At 40.6% G+C, this 20755-nt stretch overlaps 2 protein-coding genes across 8 annotated transcripts in view; one reads left to right on the forward strand and one right to left on the reverse strand.

Annotated features, from left to right (window-relative positions):
• Nucleotides 1–1336: 1336 nt before the first annotated feature.
• On the reverse strand, nt 1337–2754 carry LOC139439947 (uncharacterized). Its single transcript, XM_071218380.1, has 2 exons — nt 2749–2754; nt 1337–2644 (listed from the first exon to the last, which is right to left on the reverse strand). The coding sequence occupies exons 1-2, from the start codon at nt 2752–2754 to the stop codon at nt 1337–1339; spliced, it is 1314 nt and encodes a 437-aa protein (XP_071074481.1).
• Nucleotides 1589–20755, forward strand: part of ZNF131 (zinc finger protein 131) — a 46538-nt gene continuing 27371 nt past the window's right edge. The window contains exons 1-4 of one of the 7 annotated variants that reach the window (XM_004472889.4): nt 1589–2226; nt 2738–2876; nt 3948–4049; nt 14183–14327. In XM_004472889.4, the coding sequence (XP_004472946.1) occupies nt 2753–2876; nt 3948–4049; nt 14183–14327 (371 nt within the window). In that variant the 5' untranslated portion in view covers nt 1589–2226; nt 2738–2752. Of the gene's footprint in view, nt 2267–2309; nt 2525–2737; nt 2877–3947; nt 4050–14182; nt 14328–20755 lie in introns of those variants that run through there. The other 6 variants (XM_004472890.5, XM_058308583.2, XM_004472891.5 and 3 more) reach the window with 6 other exon arrangements.

Consider the following 20755-nt stretch of genomic DNA (forward strand, 5'->3'; position numbering starts at 1 on the left):
AATGAATAACTCTAGATTTACTTTTTCCCCTAAGTTATATACAGACCCATGTATCCAAGTACCTCTTTCACATTTACTCTTAGCTGTCTCATTGAAATTAGCCTTCACCTCCCCATCCTTTTTCTCAATTCCTCTAGTTGCATTTCCTTTTCTCTAGTTGTTAAGTGGCACCAGCAATCCACAGGCTGAAGTTAGAAATATAGGAGCCGCCCTTTACTGTTCTTTTTCTTTGTTATGAATATGCCCACCAATATTTAATATCTATGTGTTGGCCAGGTAGGTCCGGCCCTGGCTTCCCCTTCCTAAGGGAAACTCAGCCAACAGTACTGCAGCCACCTGCCTGCCCAGGACACAAGTTAAAATGTAACAGACCTCCCCACAGGGAAACAATATACAGATGGTGTGGTAGACTTTAATTTTCTCCAGGCTATACAATTCCTTCCTACAATAACATCACCAGACCCCATTTATTTAACTGTTACAAAACATCTTTGTTCTGAGACCCTGTATATTGCCCCTCATTTTCCCACCTTTTGGCAGAACACTACTTTATTCTTCGGCCTGTCTCCACCAAAGACCCTCTCCTGTCCATGAGTCTCAATAAATAAATCTCATGTCTGACAGCTTGCTAAGTGCATCCTATGGTCTTGCCACTATCCCCACCCGTGCCACTGGGGAGGTGGGTTGCAACAACCTCCAAACATGCTTTACAGACAATGATTCACCAAGCCGGTTGATTCTACCTCTAGATTCTCCTCTGCCACCATGATTTCTCTCAGATTGCTAACATCCTCCCAATTCCTTGCCTCTTGTTCTACTTAATCCATTCCCCTTATTGGTTCTAGACTATTATATATATATTTTTTATGTATATATATTTTAAAAGTAAATCTTAGGATATTGCTGCACTACTCTACCTTCAAGGCTTTCGCCTGAGATTAGAAGAAAATCTAACCTCTTTAACAGAGTTTACATCGCTTTAACCCAGCAACATTCTTTCAATTACTGGAAGGTTAAATCTTAAGTGCATCTGCATGTGCTGTATGTAACCTTGACTAGAAACACTCAAACACTCATATTGCTTCATATAGGTCACTGGCTTTCCTCGACTTCCAGACTACCTTGTTCCTCCCATTCGATTACACTCAGGAGTCAGCACCCAGGCCATTACTATTCAACAGGTCTACATACTCTATCAGGTTACGATTCACAGGGCAGGAACCCCATGTGTCTTGTTTGCTAGTGTATTCCTCGGTCCCTTAAACAATGCTCAGCCCAGTTTTGGCTCTCGATGAAAATATGTTGAAATAATAATTTCATCCACCCTTCCATGTAGCTATTTGCCTTCTTCTCTAATCCCACTCCCAAACCCCAGGAATGAAAAGTAAATCTCCACTATCTCATGATCCTCAAAAAACATTTCTTGGATAAATGAATGAGCAAACCAAGAGCAGATGTTTGGGTCATTGGTCTCTTTAAGGGGGGGTGGTGTAGAAGGGACTGTAGTAACAGCATCCTGTGTAAATAATTCAGGGCAGATCCAGGTTTCAGAGCCCAGCAAACACGTGGTGGCGGCCGGGCGCAGCGGGGGCGGGCACTGGGGAGGAAGATCCCCGGAGGCCGGAACGTGCTCGCTCCCGTGGCCGCCCGGGTCTGGGAGCGAGGGCACGTGCGCGGGCTGGACCCGAGCGGAGTGAGCGCCTAGGCTCTCGCAGGGAGAATGGAGGGCGAAGTGCGGCTTAGGGGTAGGGAAAGGTGTAGGGCAAATTACGCCTTGGGAGGGGAGGGTGGGGAAGGAAAGGAGTTGATGATCGTGGACGAGAGTGGGAGGACCACGGGCTAGGTAAGGCGGGCCGACCTTTGGTGTGGGGGGGTAAGTGGGCGGGGTGAGGCGTGGCTGGAGGAGCCGCGGAATAAAAGCGCATTGAAAATGGTTGGTGCCTTTATTCTGAAGTCGGCAGCGGCAAGTAGAACTAGGCGGTGGAAGAGGCGATTTAGGACGCCCTCGCAGAGCACAGTCTGGCCCTAAATGGGCACAACCCCCCGCAGCCCGCATTCCACTTCTCCAAGCCCCGCGGCCTTGCCCTGGGCTAGCGCCAAATCTCCGCAGCTCGCTCCGCCCCGCCCTTTGGGGGGTGGTGGGGTGGGGCGTGGCCGACACCTCCGGTCGGCGCTCGGGAGGAGTCACGTCAGCCGGAGCCCGACGCCGTGACGCGATACGTCGACGTAAGTGACGCGCAGGCCCGGGCCGCTCCTCCTTCCCTGAGTGAGTGCCGGCTGGGTTGGGGTGGGGGGAGAAGAGGGAGGGCGGGGGAGGGAAAGGCGACCTGGGAGTCGTTGTGGGCCGCGGCCGGATCGGGTCCCGGGGCGGCAGGAGCCTGGGCCGGTCGGAAGGGCTTGGCGGGCCGTTAGCGGGCCGCTGCGGCTGTCGGTCCCCTCCCCTGCTGGACTTGCGCGCCCCGGCACCCGGAGCCTCCCGCGCTCGCCCACTCCGCTCCAGCTCGCGTCTCCCGACTCCAATTAGGTCAGAGCTGGGAGTCCCGCGGCCGCGGCTCCGGCCCCCAACGCGCGGCGGCCACCCGGCTCGCCTTTCTTTCTTCCCTCGCCTTCCTCCCGTCTCTCCCTCCCCCTTCCTTTCACGTCGCTGGGGTTTTGTTTTTTTGTTTTATGCTTTAGGGGGTTTGTTGTTCCTCAGCCCGGGCTCATGGGTGTACGTTATCATGCTCCTCTGTTGTAGAGCAACCCGACGGCCATGGAGGCCGAAGAGACGATGGAATGCCTTCAGGAGTTTCCTGAGCATCATAAAATGATTTTGGACCGATTGAATGAACAGCGAGAGCAGGACCGGTTTACTGACATCACCCTGATTGTCGACGGTGGGTATGGAGTGGGCGAAAGAGCGAATTTGTTGATTCAGCCTTTCACTCCCTGTCCCCCCTCCATCTGCCTCTTACCCACCCTCTACAGACTTCCTACCGAAAGTCTGCAGAGGGTGAGCGGTAGAACCTGAGGGCTCTTGTCAGACAGTGCCCTCTCAGAAACCGTGCTGTGGAAGGCACGTTGGCCAGTCACGCTTTCAGCAAAGTCTGGTATTGATCGCGTTGTAACTTGCAGCCTTGTGAAGTTTTGTCTTAGTGCACACTAAAGTACGAGATGATGGCATGGAGATAGGGAGAATATCTCTAAATGTTCAGTTAATAGCTTCCTGTTAGTAAGCTTCTTTGATGAGTTCCTTACAGGAGGGTCATTTGGGAAATGTGAATTTGTTTCTAGTTTCCCAGTTGATGCTGGAGGGAGAGAGAATGTGAGAGGCTTCTTTTGCAGGAGTCCCACCCCCTTTGGGACTCACCGTGAAAATAAGGATTCTTTCCTAGTCTTTCCCATGAAAGACAAATGTAGCTCGGGTATGTTTTCTATTTAGTGATAACAGGCTTCTCAAGGCAAGCTTTTCTTTATTGTAGGTCTACCATAGATTGACCTTTCAAGTAGTAAGCATATTACAGTGAGTCCCAGAGCCAGACAAATCCAACTTTTTGTTTATTTTATGGCATTTTCCCCTTTCTGAATGATATATAACCTTATTGTATTTATATTTAGCAGTTTCAAATGAATAGAATATCCCTTCTATTCCTTAATTGAAGTAAAAGAAAGTGCTTCCTTTCAGTGGTAGGAAGTTCCTTACCTCCTGAAGTATTGTAAACTGGCTTTTATAGAACTGTAATAAGGTTTTTGATTTCATGTCTAACTGAGATTAAAATCTGCCAAGATAGCTGCCAAGAGTATTCTGACTTTAGTTCAATAATTTATATACTTATATAATTATGTTATGAAGAAAGGTGTCTTTTATTTTAAGTAATTTTAAAACGTGTTTTATAGTTTTACATTTGATATTGTGAATATGTATGATTTTCTTTTACTTTTTTTTTTTTTTTTTTTTTTAAACTTAGGACACCATTTTAAGGCCCACAAGGCTGTTTTGGCTGCTTGCAGTAAGTTCTTCTACAAGTTCTTCCAGGAGTTTACTCAGGAACCTTTGGTGGAGATAGAAGGTAAATGCTTGTTTTAAATACAATTCTGCATTATAATTGGTGAAGAAGTTTTGCAGTCATGATCAAGTACCTTTTCCATTGAAGAAAACATGTATTAAAAGTGTCATTTGAAAACATGTATTAAAATGAAGGTTCATCTCATCCTGCAGTACATCCACAATCTGTGTCTCAGATTGTGTACTGTGTTTCTTTTATTTCTTAATAAACTCTTTACTCTCTTGCCAAAAAAAAAAAGTGAATTACCTTGGGGAGCAGGTGTAGTTCAGTGGTTTGAATACCTGCTTCCTATGTATGAGATCCTGGGTTCAATTCCCTGTACCTCCTTTTAAAAAAAGTACCATCTTTGTTCAGTGGACTTATATTTCACATTGGTGGTGAAGCTGTGAGTTTCGGAAGAATGTCTGTACTAGCAGAATTAGTGATAGTGATATACTAGCAGATGAATAAATAACCTGGACATTATGTAGTGGGCTGATATAATATGGAAAAGGATAGAAAAGATGAACTGAAGTAGCATTCAGAGGAGTTCTAGTGGGTGCAGAATATCTGGGATGGAAGGGAGCAGTCACTATGTATTACCTTGAACAAAAAGTGGTTTTTGTATTTGATTGACCTTTTTTGTAGTAATTACTACCATTTATAGTGTCGGGCCAAGTGCCAGGCATTGTGCTCTGTAGCATATGTGCATATTCTGAGGCTTGCAGCCATCCTTTGAAGTAGGTGGTTTACATATTAGGGAACAGGTGCTGAAAAGTTACTTGCACAAAGTTGCCCAGGTAACTAGGGATTCAGTTTGTATTATTACCATCTCTTTGTCTTCTGCTACTACCTCATCCCCAATTCATAATAGAAAGAAGTAAATCCACTTGCCTACATATAACATAGAATTTTAGGTTCTTTCAGTGTATGTGGATTTTGGTTTTGCTTCTCTTTCACTGTGTATATATTTTTGTTATGAGTGGGTTGCCTAGAAACACTATTCCCTTGGAAAAATTTGGTGCTTGGGGGAATAAAGAAAACGTGAAGAGTGAATATCCTTTTACTTTGGTATGTTTCAGATTAGCATTCTATCTGATAGATCCACAGCTAGATTATCTTTTTATTATCTGTAATGGACAGAACACAGGCATTCCAGAAACACGCAGTGCATACTAAAGTGAAAGTCTAATTTCCTGGATGGTATTGGTTTCTGATAACTAGGCAAGATTTTGTCCATTCATTCAACTGAGGTTTACTCAGTGTGTGACCCCCAGGCAGGTTACTTTACCTCAAATGTGAATTTGCTTCCTCATCTGAAAAGTGGGTTAATGGGTTTGTGATGCTTAACTGGAATGCATACAGAATGCCTGGCATGGTGTTTGGCATATATAAGTTCAATAAATGGAGGCTATTTGTTTATCATATTGAAAACCTATTATGTATTATGCACCAGACTAGACCCTGGAGATGAAGAATTGTTGAATAAGACATTCCTTAAAGAACTTGAAATTTAATTGGGAATAAGGAATAAGTAAAGAAGTGCAAAAAGTGTTTAAAGGCTGTTACATACTAAGAGAATTAATAGTATAATATTTTTAGAGATAGGAAAGATTTCAAAGAGAAGTCTTCTGAGCAGAATCTTAAAGTTGAAAAAAAAAGTGGCTGGGAATATGCATTTCTTATGTAGGGAGGAGCAACTTGAGGGGACAGTACTGGCATGTAAAAATTCCTAGCAAATTTGAGGAAGTAAGATCATGCATTTTAAGGTGGTACATGGCAAGACATGAGTCTTGAGGTAGGTAGAGGATCCTAATGTGCTATGATGAGGAGCTCGGACTTCTTGTTTAAAAACAGTAAGTGATATATACTTATTATAGACCAGCTTTTTCAGTCTCCACACTACTGACATTTGGTTAGATAATTCTTTGTTGTGGGGGATTGTCCTGTGCATTGCAGTGTGATTAACAGCATCCCTGACCTCTGCTTGGTAGATGCTGGTAGCATTCCCCCCGTTGTGATAACCAAAAATGTCTGCAGACAATTTCCAAATCTTGCAGAGCACAGGCCCAGGTCACCCCCAGTTGAAAACCACTACTTGGACAAAGGAAAATGTGCAAATAAGCAAAATGAAGAAAATAAAAATCCGTAATCTCACCACCCAGAAACTTTTGTTAATGCTGTTATATATTTCCATATATAAAAATTGCCATATATAAAATTTATCTTTTAAAAAATGGAAGCAAATTATAAATAATACTTTGTAGTGTATATTTTTCACTCAATGGTTAGATCATGGCCAGGTCTATAAAAAATTTCTAATGGTTGCATAATATTCCAGTGAGTGGGTGGACCTTAATTTCTTTCATCTGCTCTTCCATTATTGAACTGTGTAGGTTATTTACAATTTTGAGTTAATATAAACACAGAAGGGTTCAGTTATAGTCGATGTAATAAGTTTGGGAGTTTTAGTTTGGTGCAGCAATTAGCACTGGTTGTCAAACTTTTTTCAAATGAAATCTTACAAGGAATGTTAAACAAGTAAAAGTAGAGCCACCCTATTTGAAATAAGGATGAGGAACATAGAATTTTACCTTTTAGGATCCTCTACCCCTATCCTGCTCTGGCTTCCGTAAAACTCCCAGAATCCTTACACGCTGGTTTAAAAAAAGCACATGGAGGGACTGGAGATGGGCGAGATTAAACGCAGGAAGATCAGATAGTTTTTGTGAGTTGTGAAGGCTGGGACTAATGTTTTGACTGTGGCAATGGATTTGATATCTGATAGAGGAATGGACTTGAAAGGACTCCTTGGGAAGGCAGGGAAGAGGTCAAGGATGACTCAGTTTTCTACACTGGGTGACAGGTTAGATGGTGGTGTCATTAAAAATCTTGGAAATAGGGAAACGGACTTTGGCCCAGTGGTTAGGGCGTCCATCTACCATATGGGAGGTCCGCGGTTCAAACCCCGGGCCTCCTCGACCCGTGTGGAGCTGGCCATGCGCAGTGCTGATGCGCGCAAGGAGTGCCGTGCCACACAAGGGTGTCCCCCGCGTGGGGGAGCCCCACGTGCGCCCATGAGGAAAGCCGCCCAGCGTGAAAAGAAAGTGCAGCCTGCCCAGGAATGGCGCCGCCCACACTTCCTGTGCCGCTGACGACAACAGAAGCGGACAAAGAAACAAAAGCAGACAAAGAAACAAGACGCAACAAATAGACACCAAGAACAGACAACCAGGGGAGGGGGGAAATTAAATAAATAAATAAATCTTTAAAAAAAAAAATCTTGGAAATAAAGAAAAGCAAGTTAGTAAAGACACTATAAGAGACGAACTTTGGATTTGCTGAATTTGAGGTGTCCATGGGACATTGACGTAGGATGCCCAATAGGCAGTTGGATCAGTGGTTCTAAAACTTGGCAAGGATCTGGGTTAATAGAGTTTAAATCCGTAGGTATAAGCGGTGCTTGAACTGTGGAGGGCATGAAAGTATGAATAGATTTGTGGAATTAGAAGAGGTCTAAGGGCTTTGGGGCATAAAATAAGGGTGCTTCCAAGGAACTCCTGAAAGAATTTTGTCCTAAATTTAGTTGTCTAGGAGGCTACTATATGTGTCTATCTGAATCCAGGAGTAATACCTGAAATTTTAGGAAAAGGAGGGTAGAATTGCTATTACTGATGATCAGATGGAAAGAGCAGTGGGACTAGGATTCCAAAGTCCACAGTACTATTTTTTTCTTTCATTGTTGGTATAATTAATGGTTGGCTGATTTTGTGTGTGTCTTCATTAAAAGACCCATATGATTACTTACCGGAATTGTTGCCAAGAGTATAGTAATATAGGAGACAGTTCTTTGGCCAAATTTTTTCTGGTTTTTGTTTTTGTATGTTTGGGGTTTTTTTGGAAATTTTTTCATATAGTTAAATTGCCTAGTGGCAGTAGCTAACTCCTTGAAGTCATGAATTGTATTTATGTGTCTTTCAGTGGCCTCTTGGTTCCTGGCAATTCGTGTGGATTCAAATGGTAGTTATATGACCTTAAGATTGGAGGCAGATAACATGCCTGATTGAATTCTATATAGTTTATTATTGTTACTAATGCAGTGGCGTCCTTCCCCCACCCACCCCACCCCCTTGAAAATGTAGCCTATAAGCAGATTTCCAACATCACTAATTTAGGATTTCTCACCCTTGTCTGGATAATTGTTTGTTGTGGAATGTTGTCTTGTGCACTTCAGGATGTCTAGCAGCATATCTGCCTTCTACTGACTAGATACCAGTAGTATTTCCCAGTTGTAACAATCAGAAATTTCTCCAGATGTTGTCTAATGTCTCCCTTTAAGAACTGTTTGGAAGAGTCTTCTGGAGACTAATCTTGGGATTGTCTCTTGTACCTCTCCATACCTCTAACTTGATATGTTAATAGTACTGTTTTCACAGCACTATAGTATTTAAATTATATATAGGTAAGAGAATAAAATACTAAAATTTTACTGTTTTATTTTTGGTTTACCCAGGTTTAAAGACTTAATTTGTCTCATTCTTAAGCCTTTAATTTTGGGATCACTATATTATCTAGCTTGGTCACCTAGCTGTAGAGAAAGCGCTAGGAATGGAATTACAATTCCTGAGTTTAGTCTTGGTTTATTTTTTGTCAATTGTATGACCTTGGACACCTTGGTTCTCTTTCTCCCCCTTCCCCCCTTTTTTTAATCTGTAAGGTATGTCAAGTAACTTTGAGTTGAATCATGGACATTTTGAATATAATATTATGAGACTGGATGTTATTAAAATCCTCTGAAGCATGTTTTTAGTAGTAGTAGGCAGCCTACCTGCTTAGTTGAAACTGCCTTCTGTGGGCTGTGGATTCAGTCCCAGTTTTGTTTTCAAAACCAGGTGTGTCACCTGGGACCTGGGTGGTAGACCACTCCATACCTACATTTGCAGTTCTCAAAGCCTTTACTATGCTGGGTGGTAGACTACTCAACACATACATTTGCAGTTCTTAAAGCCTTTACTATGCTATGTTGGATCAGTTCCACACATTTGCAGCTTGGGGGTTAGCCTGAGACTTCATACACAGATTTAGAGGATCCCTTTCTCCAGCTCCCTCATCTCCATGATTTCCAGTGCCCTCTGGCTTCTTAGGAGCCCTTTTTCCTGTACCCTGATTACATAGGTTTTAGCCTCCCTGTATTGTGCTTTAAAAAAAAAAAAAGAACAAATCAATTTTATTGTTTCATATTAATAAAGCATATAATTCATCCAAAGTGTACAATCAGTGGTGTTTGGATATTTGGTATGATCACATACTTGTGCAGTCATCGCTTCAATCATTATTAGAGCATTTTCATTATTTCAATAGTAATAATTTTTTAAAAAGTAAGAAAATTCTTTGCTTCTCAATCTCTCTATAAAGCCATACATGAGGAAAGGGAGGGGGAAAAAAATATATAGGAATTCTTTCTGTGTTCATCAGACCATAGTCTTTTTTCCCCTAAGAGATTAGGCCCATGCATCTGCCAACAGCCATTGGTGTGCAGCATCAGAACTGGGGTTTGCCTTGGGGTGGGACTGAGAGAAGAAAAAAACAAAGCAGTGATTTCTCCCACCACACACACACACACTCTCCATCCCCTTTCCTCATTCTCTGACCAAAAGAGTTTCCCTTGAAGCTTTTTCTTTCTGCACCTGCTGTGTAGTTAATAGGATTGAGCTGCCCTTAAGTCAGAATTGGGAGATATGGGAAGAAGTCAGTGGGTGAGGTAGGGTGGAATTTGTGCTTCCTCTATCTTAGCCAGAACTATCCCTATTGTTAAATGTGGATTATCATTTGTACCTGTCGTTCTTGTCCTTAGCTACACATTAGAATCACCAGGGACACTTTGGCAAATATCAATACCCAGGTTATACCTTCAGATAATTAAATCAGTCTTTGAGGGGATAGTATTAAGTTATCTGTATTTAAAAGTTCTTAGGTCCTTGTTTTTCCAGGCGTGATCTGAAGACCAGTCACATGGGCATCACCTGAGACCATATCAGAAATATAGACTTTTAGGCTCCAGCCCAGACCTACTGAATAAAAATCTACTTTTATCAAGATCTCCAGATGGTTTCTATGCACAGATTTTGAGCAGCACTTCCCTAGAATGATTCCAATGTACAACCAGTGTTGGGAACCACTGCTCAGAGGATTTTGTTAACAGCCACTGACATGTATGAAAGAACATTAAATTGTAATATGCTCTATGAGTGTCATTAGATTTAAGCTGAGTTACCTCTGTTTTCTGGGTCCCTGTGAGATAAGTTATCTTTGATTAGAATCACAGGTTCATCCCTAGCTTCAAACAGAATTGTTGGCCTCAAAGTTGTGTCATAGCTCAGCTATTGACTTGGATTCACTATATAAAATCTCCAACAGACATTCATTCCCTTGTTCTGAACAGCACATATCCTTGTAACCCAAGCCTTCAATTTTCTAAATCCATTTTTTTCTTACCCTCATGAAACTACAAATCGATAAGCACCTAGATTTTCTCTAGAAGCAACTCTACCATCATATCTAGAAATTTTACCCTGAGTGTCAAGGACAAAACATCCAAGTACATGTTCATACATAATTTTTTTTATATATAGATCAACTTATACACATAAGTTTAATGATCAGTTAGGAAAAATTATATATAGGAAATACAGAATAATGTATCTTTTTCATGTTGACTATTTTTTTCATGTTTTTAAGTTTTGAATGACGCTTTAGATTGCATAAATGTTACATGAAAAATATAGGGGTTTCTCATATACTCCACTCTCTCCCCTTCCCACACGTTCCCGTATTAATAACATCTTTCATAAGTGTGGTACATTTGTTACAGTTGAGGAACACATATTGAAACATTGCCACTAACCATGGAATATAGTTTACACTCTGCCCTGCATGATTTTATAGGTTTAGACAAAATACATAATGTACCTGTCATTGCATGTCGTATAGGACAATTGCTTTGTGATGTTGACTATTTTAACAGGGTTTAAAAGAAGCGATTATGCTTCAGTTTTCTGAATTAAAATTGTTCAGGGGTCTATAAAGTCTGGAAATGCAGATCGAATACATAATAAATAGTTTACTGATAATACATGCTGTGTTCAAGGTGGTACTCCTAACAATTCGAAAAGTTTTGCAAAGTTGCAAGAACAGTGTGCATTAAGGCAGCATTTGCATCAATCCTTGTATATAGGGAAACGGACTTGGCCCAGTGGTTAGGGCATCTGTCTACCACATGGGAGGTCCGCGGTTCAAACCCGGGGCCTCCTTGACCCGTGTGGAGCTGGCCCATGTGCAGTGCTGATGCGCGCAAGTAGTGCCGTGCCACGCAGGGGTGTCCCCACGCAGGGGTGTCCCCGCGCAGGGGAGCCCCACGCGCAAGGAGTGCACCCCGTAAGGAGAGCCGCCCAGCTCGAAAGAAAGTGCAGCCTGCCCAGGAATGGCGCCGCCCACACTTCCTGTGCCACTGACGACAACAGAAGTGGACAGAGAAACAAGACGGCAGCAAATAGACACAGAGAACAGACAACTGGGGGAGGGGGGGAATTAAATTAAAAAATAAAAAATAAATCCTTGTATATACATATGTGATTTGTTGTCTTAGGTGATTTGTATCTCTAATTTTCACTGAATAAACTTTTACCTTTAGCATACCTGAGAAGTAATCAAAGGGAGTTAACTTTATTTTAAAAGATTTATTGTCTATGTCTCCAGGCTTTTGTGGCCACCTATGGTTTATTTTTTTGTAAGATTCACTTACTGTAAATTTTATAAACATTTTAGCTGTGTGTATATACCAAGAAAAAATGGATACCAATTATGAAATAATGGAGAAAACTAACAAACCCATTATCTTGGTTTTCAAATAATTCTATACAAAAACATTCTGCTGAAAGTGAAGTGATTTTTAATGTATAGATATAAGGATTCTAAAGATTCTATGAATGGTAAGGAGTATATATTATAAATTTGGTTTTAAAATAGATTTAAATTTAAAACGGGCCTTAAAATAATTTCAATAAATCAGGCACTCCGGAACACATTGTGGAGGTACAACAACAATGTGATGACTCCTTAATGCTCTAAGGGGATAAAGATCTTTTTCAAATATAGAAATTAAGACTCTCTACATTGCGAACCCTAAGATCTATTCTCTTTTATAGACTACAATATTATTGTTGGCTTCATATACTTTTATTTTATAAAAGGTTTTCCCAGATATCTACAGCCACATTTTCTGTCATGCTCACATCATCAGTGAAATATGGCATAGCTAGATCCAATTTCTCATGCCACAATTTCCTCAGATGTAGAAAGTAGATGGGGAGAACATAAAAATATTTTGGTGGGGAGCAGATGTAGCTCAAAGTGCTTGAGCACCTGTTTCCCAGGTTCAATCTCTGGTAACTCCTAAAAACAGATAAATGAAAAAACCAGCTCTCACTGGGGAGCAGATGTAACTCAGTGGTTGAACACCTGCTTCCCATGTATGAAGTCCTGGGTTCACAACCGGTACCTCCTAAGAAAAAAATATATACATACATTTATTTTGGGAATTTGCAGTTGTACATAGTGTGTACAGTTTGGACTTTGGCATCTTAGCTTAAAAGTTTGTTAAAAGTATTTTCTTGGGAAGCAGGTGTGGCTCAAGTGAAAAGGCTTCTGCCTACCATATGGGAGGGCCCAGGTTCGATCCCTGGGGCCTCCTGGTGAAAAAGAAGAGAAAGAGTGCCTGTGCCACAAACCTAGTGCCTATGCGGTGAGCCAAGTGCTTGTGCAAGTGCCCAGGTGGTTAGCCAGTGCCTGCTCAGCGAGCCGAGTGCATGTGCAACAAGCTGAGTGCCCACGAGGTGAGCCAGTGGCTGTGCAAGTGAGTCATGCAGAAAGATGATGACACAGCAAAAGAGAGACAAGGAGAGAGTCAAGGTGAAGCACAGGAGAGACAGGAGCTGAGGTGGCACAATTGACAGAGAACCTTTCTCCACATCAGAGGTCCCTGGGATCAAACACCAATGAATTCTAGAGGAGAAAGATGAGGAAAAGAAAACAAAAAGAGAAATAGATACAGAAGATCACACAGCAAATGGTCACAGGCAGCAAAAACAGCAGGGCGGGGGAGAGGGTAGGGGAAAATATCCTTACTAAAAAAAGGTTTAAGGAAAAAAAGTAGTTTTGTTTGTTTTTATTAATAGCTTCTTGTATACTCACCTTAGATTGAAACAGTAATATATAGCATCAGGTTGGACAGAAAGTATCATTTTGGGACTAAATTTTAAACACAAAAGTTTGAAGAGAAAGTTGGAATGATGAAAGCATAATTATGAAAGTGTCTTTCACTTTTATTCATTCCTACTTTGTGTGCCCATTTTTTAGGAAATACTGTATTTGGGTACTATGTGGTGCATATACAAAGGCAAAATCATTTCTCTCAAGTAGCTTACAGTAGTTGTCCATGTACTTGTTCTGGTAATTATAGTTTATAGATTAGTACGGTATTCAGCCTGGAGGCAGTATCAAAGAGACTTTGTTGAAAATGTGGGATTGGAGTTGGGCCTTCGAGGGTGGTAGGATTTGTACAACTAGAGATTTCACATTCAGGAATGAGCATAAATGTTAATAAAAGCAAGGAAGCTATTAGAAAGTGTAGTGTTTGTTTGAGGAATAGTATATAGTCTGAGTTTGGTGTAGTTTAAATTTGGAGGAGGAAAGTATATAAAATATTCATGTAAAGAGCCTTGAGAGAGTGAGTTCACAGAGGTACTGAACTTTATTTGCTAAACTGTGTGGTGAACCATTGAAAATTTTAGAGCTGAATTGATACAGAACTGTCATCTCTTTGGTAGGAAACAGCATATCTGGCATGTAAAAGTTACCAACGAGCTTTGGAAATCTTTGGGAAAGGTCTTAAAGTATTTTCTTAGTGCTAGAACTTGGCTACAGTATTACTATACTATTAATGAGAATTTCATCAGAAATTCTGAAATAAAAGATGACAATCATGTTCCAAGTACTGGGCTTGGTTTTGTTTTTGTTTTGTTTTTTTCCTTTTTCTCTTCACTAAATGTTACAAGGTTTGAATCAGTGTGAATACATGTTGTTATACATCTTCTTTACAGGTGTTAGTAAAATGGCCTTTCGTCATTTAATTGAGTTCACATACACAGCAAAACTAATGATACAAGGAGAAGAAGAAGCCAATGATGTATGGAAAGCAGCAGAGTTTCTACAAATGCTAGAAGCCATCAAAGCCCTTGAAGTCAGGTAATTATTTCTCTCGGTTTAAATGTACTGGAGTTTGTTTTCATGGTCCAGCATATCTTCTATCCTGGGGGATGTTCCACATGTACTTGAGAAGAATGTATGTTTTGCTGTTGGGTAGAGTATTCTGTAGATGGCTGTTAGACCTCTAGGCTTACAGTATTCAAGTCTTCTCTTTCCTTTTTGATCTCTCTAGTTCTGTCCGTTATTGAAAGTGGGGTATTGAATTCTCCAACTGTTACTGTTATATTGTCTATCCTTGATTTGTCTTTTTTTGTTTGTTTCATGTATTTTGGTGCTCTGTTATTAAGTTCCTGTGTGTTTATAATTATTATAGCTTCATGATAGATTGGCCCTTTCATCATTAGAAAATGTCGCTTCTTACCTGTGGTAACATTTTTTGTTTTAAAGTCTTATTTTGTCTCATATTCATATAGCCACTCCAGCTTTCTTAAAACTGCTGTTTGTACAATTTATCTTTTTTCATCTTTTTACTCTGAGTCTTAAGTGTATCTCCTAAAGATAGCGTATAGTTGGAACTTGTTTTTTAAATCCATTCTGCCAATTTCTGCCTTTTTTAATTGGAATTTTTGTCCATAACTATTAATGTAATTGCTGATAAGGCTGAATTGTGTCTGCCATTTTGCTGTTTGTTTTCTGTGCATTTTATGTCATTTTTATTCTTCATTTCTTCCATCACTGCCACCTTTTATGTCAAATAGATATTTTGTAACATACCGTTTTAATTCTGTTGCCATTTCTTTTATAATATGTTGTTCTGGGGATTATAATTAACATCTTATAACAGTCTGATTTGGATTAATACCAACTGAATTTCAATAGTATACAAAAACTACTCCATTATAGCTCTGCTTTGTCCTCCCTCCTCTGTACTGTTATTGTCATACAAATTAGATCTTTTTATATTAGTGTTAAAATTATTGTTTAATGTGTATTTACTGTCCTGGACTTGCCTGTCCAGATTCCTGTAGATATATGTGTATTTACCTTAACCTGGTGCTCTTTATTTCTTTGTGGGGATTTGACTTACTGTCTAGTTTCCCTTCATTTCAGTCTGAAGTACTCCCTTGAATATTTCTTGCAGAACAGATCTGCTAGTGATGAGTTCTATCAGCTTTTGTTTATTTGGGAATGTCTTAATTTCTCCTTCATTTTTGCAGGTTATCTTTGATGGAAAAGTGTTCAGATGTGAATCTCTTTGAGATTATACTACCTGGAATTTGTTGGACTTCTTGAGTTTTTCATAAAATTTGGAAACTTTTCAGCCATTATTTCCTCATATATTCTTTCTGCACTTTCCTCTTTCTTACCTTGCTGTCTGGGACTCCCATTATGTGTATGTCATTACACTTGATGGTTTCCCACAGAGTATTCCACAGGTCTGTGGCCTCCTCATTCTCCAGTTTTTCCTTAAGTTTTTTTGGGCATCTCCTTGGTAATCCTAACTGGCAATGTCACTTCAGTAGCTGTGACAGTAGATGGTTGCCATTGATGATTTTCACCAAATGAACTATGGTTAGAGCTGTTCACAGAAAATAAGCTTTGAGTTGGGTCAAGTCTCCAAATATTTTTTTATCCTCTTCTAGATTTCTCTTTTAAAATAAGCTTTTAGTGCTGTATTTTCTGCCTAGCATACCTTCTCCCTGTTTGTTCATTGGCAAAGTCTCACTCATTCTTCTGGTCTCACATTGAGAGCCAGTCACTTGTTCTTTGAAGTCTCCCATGACTGCCCTGGGCAGATTGACTTAGCTATTTATATAATTCTAAACTTTCATTATATATTTTGTGACCTCCATTAGAGCAATAATCATATATTATTATTGTTCCAACATCTTCTGATTATAGTACAACCTTTCTGAGGCGGGGATTATGTTTTTCATCTTTAGGAGGCTTTTGGAAAGCTTTGAAAAGCTATCACTCAAAACTTTCTCTTTGGCCACATACTCAATTGCCAGGTTATCCTTTTTTTCTTCCCTCATTCAACCTCTAAAATCTTGTCTTGCCATTTAGCTGTTAATTCAAGCTTTCTTATCCCACTCTGCAAACTGCAAACTGATGTCAACATCTTTTTTTATTCCTGTTATTATTCATTTATTCCTCCAGGAAGCTCCTTTGAATAAACCAAGGGTAACCACATTTTGGAGAGATCCTCACAGTTATCTAAGGGCTACTTGATCTATCAGTGCTGTTTCCCAAAATGGTCTCTTATAACCACCCCTAAGATGCAAGTCATATTTTTAGGAGGGAAGGGAGTTAATACCTGCTTCCACATATGAATTATAATGCCAGGGACACACATAGTGACCATGGAAAGAAAGTGTTGTTTATTATTGAAGGTGCCACCAATATGGGACCTACATCTGGGAGAGCATGAGTTAACATTGCTTCTAAAGTGGTTTCCCCTCTCCCAGTTCATTTAGAATGATAATGTCTAATCTTTGCCTTTGTGGGACTGTTTAATGGCAGTCAATTCAGTCTGTCTTGTGGGACTGTTTAATGGCAGTCAATTCAGTCTGTCCTGTTTGTCACCACTACCTGAGTGCCAGCTGAGTGATTTTCATCTGCCTCGCAGACTGGGCCTCAGTTCTTGACAGACATCTGGTGTTTTACATTGGAGGTACTAAAACTTGGACATCTGTTTTCAAAAGACTTCCTGGTAAAGTTAAGGGAAATGACAATAAAATAATGGTCAGAGTCATCTGGTGGGGGATGGCAGACTTAGGATTCATGAAATTAAAAGTACTTGCAGAACATTTTTCTTTATGAAGAAGTCTCTCCAAGTGTTTCTGAAGGACAAAGAAAATTTATGTCCTCCCTCCTCTCTAATCGTCAATGCTAAGATGTTCTCTCCCCAGGTGCCAGAGTCATTGCTTTGCCTCCATCTCTACAAAAAAGGGTGTTTCATTGTAGTAGCTATAATTCCACCTCTTTTTCACTCATTCCCTGCTCTCACCCAAATCTTTCATCTGGAATGGTCAGGTGCCAAGAGGGACAAGCGCATTTTTATAGAACTTAGAGACCTATTATGTTGACCACTTGGGCTTGTGTGGGCCACTATAAGCAAACCTCGTGACCAGTTTATTCAACCAAGTGGTCATGATTCTTGTAGTCCAAGAACCATATCCAACAAGAGAATCCATGTGGGTAAACCAAAATTAAGTCTCAGCCTGCTAGGCCCCTTTTATTAATCAGGCTGTCACTTGGGCATACCAGCCAGGCTGGCCCCGGATTGCAGTTAGGGTAAAGAAAAACATTGTGTGTTTTGGTCCGGGCAGAATCCCAAATTTTCCTATTGGGTTAATATAATTTCCCACCCTTTTTTCTTGATCAGTATCTAGGAAGTAGCTGAGAAGAGGTGATCCCTTTCTGGGATAGCTGAATTTGATGACCAAACTGCCTTACTCAGATTTTTGGACAAGGAGGAGATGAGGGAAATAGTCAGAAATCTTTTTGAGTCAGTGTTTGAGGAGGCCATTCCAATGTTCTTCTACAGTATCAGAATCTGTAGATGGTAGGGAACTTGAAATATCTATCATTGTCAACCCACTATTGAGTAGATTTTGTGATAGAAGGTACACCATTATCAGACTGAAGATGATACAGAAAGGTGAACATATGAAATAGGTTTTTACATTTCAGCATTTTTTGTAACATGTAATTTTTTACAGTTGCAATATAACTTAAAGAAGTGTCAGCAGTGTCAAGGTACCACTGATAGCCTCCAGTTGGGGTCAAAGGTCCAATAGACAGTCTGCTGGCAACAGGCAGGAACCGTGCCCTGTGTGATATAGCCTACTTCACCCTGAGACTCACAGGCCAACTTTTGGCAGGAGTAAAAGGTCTGGCATGCATTGGCAGCCTCTGCATTAGAAGTTCAGGGTCCTTTACATTGTGTCCAGTCTGTGATAGTTGATGGTCTGCCATATGCAGGCAGTGTTGGATTCAGGCACCAAGGGTAGTGATCTGGGCCAGTACAGGCTTAATCAGCAGCTTGATTCCTATAGGTGTCATCAGAGAACAGGCCCTTAACAGGGTATCTAAATGAGTGGAAAATAACAGTTCACTCAACAGCTGCTATGTGTTTCCATAGTTGTTGCTTCAAAGATGGGTGTTTTTAATCTACCGAGATTTTAGTCTGTAATCTTCCATGTAGTAAACCAAATTGCTAGGTCACTGGCAATAGCTAAAAGTCAGTAAAACTGTAACAAGGTTCAGCATGGGGCATATATTGACCAGAGCTATGAGAACAGCCTTGAGTTCTGCATAGCTGGTACTGAAGCTGGGTACTTGCTGTGGCCCAGTGAATACCATTAGGTTTCAGCTTCTTTAACTAAATCATCGGAGATCCAAGTCCAGGCATTTAGAGGAGCCATAGTTCAGGCAAGAGCCCAACAGCAAGCTAATAGCTTCTTTTCAAAGGGATGTACTTCATAGCCTTGGCAAGTAGTTGACCAGTTCAAAATCCCAGGGAGTACCTTTGGGTAGAGGCTTCTTCCTTTGCCAAAAGATCTAATCCATAAAATCACCAGTCTCAGAGACTTGTAGTACAAAAGGGTCATTAAGGTTGTGGGAAACCCAAAGGTAGAGAACATGTCACAGCTGTCTGGACAGCTTCCAAGGCAGCTTATTAATTGGTATGCCACTTAAAGGATGATGGTTTACAGGTTAGCTGATATAAAGGAGCAAGTAGAATGCCCAAGATTGCAAGAGTTTATCTTGATTTCTTTGGGTCTGTTTATCATTCTCCAGTGGCTCATCAGCAACAGCACTGTAAACCTAATTGAGTTGAAAGGCTGTTATTAGTGGCCAATGCATCATGTATGGTGTCCCACAGATCTTCTTTGAGGACCATAAGTTACCCTTAGAGCAGCCAGGACTCACTACAAAAAATTCTGAGATTTTTACTTTCATCTCCGAATGGATCTAAGGTGGGCATGATTAACTGTAAAAGAAGCTGAATCCTAAAATGGCCCAGGTATTTTCTTCATCCTTGACAAGCATTATGTCACCTCTGTAATCTCCCATATGAGCCCACCAAAGTTCTCATGATTCAAGTGTTCTGCCCATAGCAGTAGCAGATTTCCCTTTCATACTTATTGTAAGTACACATCACTGTAACTTGTGGGTAAAAGGATAGTATCTTCTGCCTCTCCCCTCCTGTCCCCAGGACAAATATTAGCATTAGTCATTATGATGGCACAGACCTAATGCTGATGTTGGATTGTCAGGGAAGTTACTCCCTACCCCCTTAATCTGGAGGATAGTTTTGCAACAACCCGGACATTGGTCCAGCAGCTATCCTTGAACTTAACTGGCCAGCACCCATCCTGCAACCACCTTCCCAGTTTCTCCTCAGTAATAGACAGTAAAGCAGAAGAACATTTATTTCCCAGTTGACCATCAGTTTGGTCAACATGTTTGTTGTCATTTGCAGTAGACTTCCCTCAAATCTAGTTGATGGCTCTGTGAGTCCTTGGTTCTTGTTGCTTTCAGCATCCCATCCTTCTTGCTAAAATCTGGCAAGGCCAGTGAGGTGTCTGATTTTATCACTTGCAAGCCAACCAACAAGTTAGCCTGCTACATTTAGTCTTGGGTTAGAGGCAAAGGCCTTTATTTCTCAGCTCAGCAGGCAGGATAAGTTTCATGTTTGCCTTTAGTTTCCTTATCCCCCAAGTCCTACGAGGGCAACACCAAGTGACCCAGGTGGTTGTAGTGAACAGAGTGGATTTATATCACAGCTGTAGAGTCCAGCTTAGGAAACCCAAATCTTTCTAATTTTTTGTGTATCAGATATTACAAGTTGCTCAGTTAACACAAAATAATAGCTACAATAAAAGTAAACTCAAATCTTTTAAAATTACCCGCAGTCAAAACTTGTCTGACTTTAGCCTCAGAGAGGGCATTTTCTTTATTATACTGGACAGTAAATAGACCTGTGCTCTGCTCCAGAGGAAGTCACTGTTTCTGTCTTCCAGGGCTATTCACTATACTATAGACATTCTTGAAAATATATTCTGAGACAATAGCTGTTCGTGCCTCTGTTCATGAGGTATGCAGAAATACAGGAGACGTGGAGAATTGTCTGCCAACAGTTTTTCTTCTCTTATTGAGTCTGTTCAGGTGTGAGAGTTCTTTTTATATTCTTGATACATGCCCTTTGACAAATACATGATTGCAGATATTTTCTCCCATTCTGTGGCTTGCCTTTATTTCAGAGAGCAAAATGTTTTTGATTTTGTTGAAGTCCATTTTATCTTTTTTTTTCTATATGGTTTCTGCTTTTTGTGTGCTATTTAAGAAATCTTTGACTAAACAATGTCAAATTTTTTCTCCTCTTTTCTTCTGGAAGTTTACTAGTTTTATTTATGTTTAAATTTATGGTCCATATAGAGTTAGTTTTTTTGTTTATG

This window comes from Dasypus novemcinctus, chromosome 2 (assembly GCF_030445035.2).
Source record: "Dasypus novemcinctus isolate mDasNov1 chromosome 2, mDasNov1.1.hap2, whole genome shotgun sequence".
Lineage (NCBI taxonomy): Eukaryota > Metazoa > Chordata > Mammalia > Cingulata > Dasypodidae > Dasypus > Dasypus novemcinctus.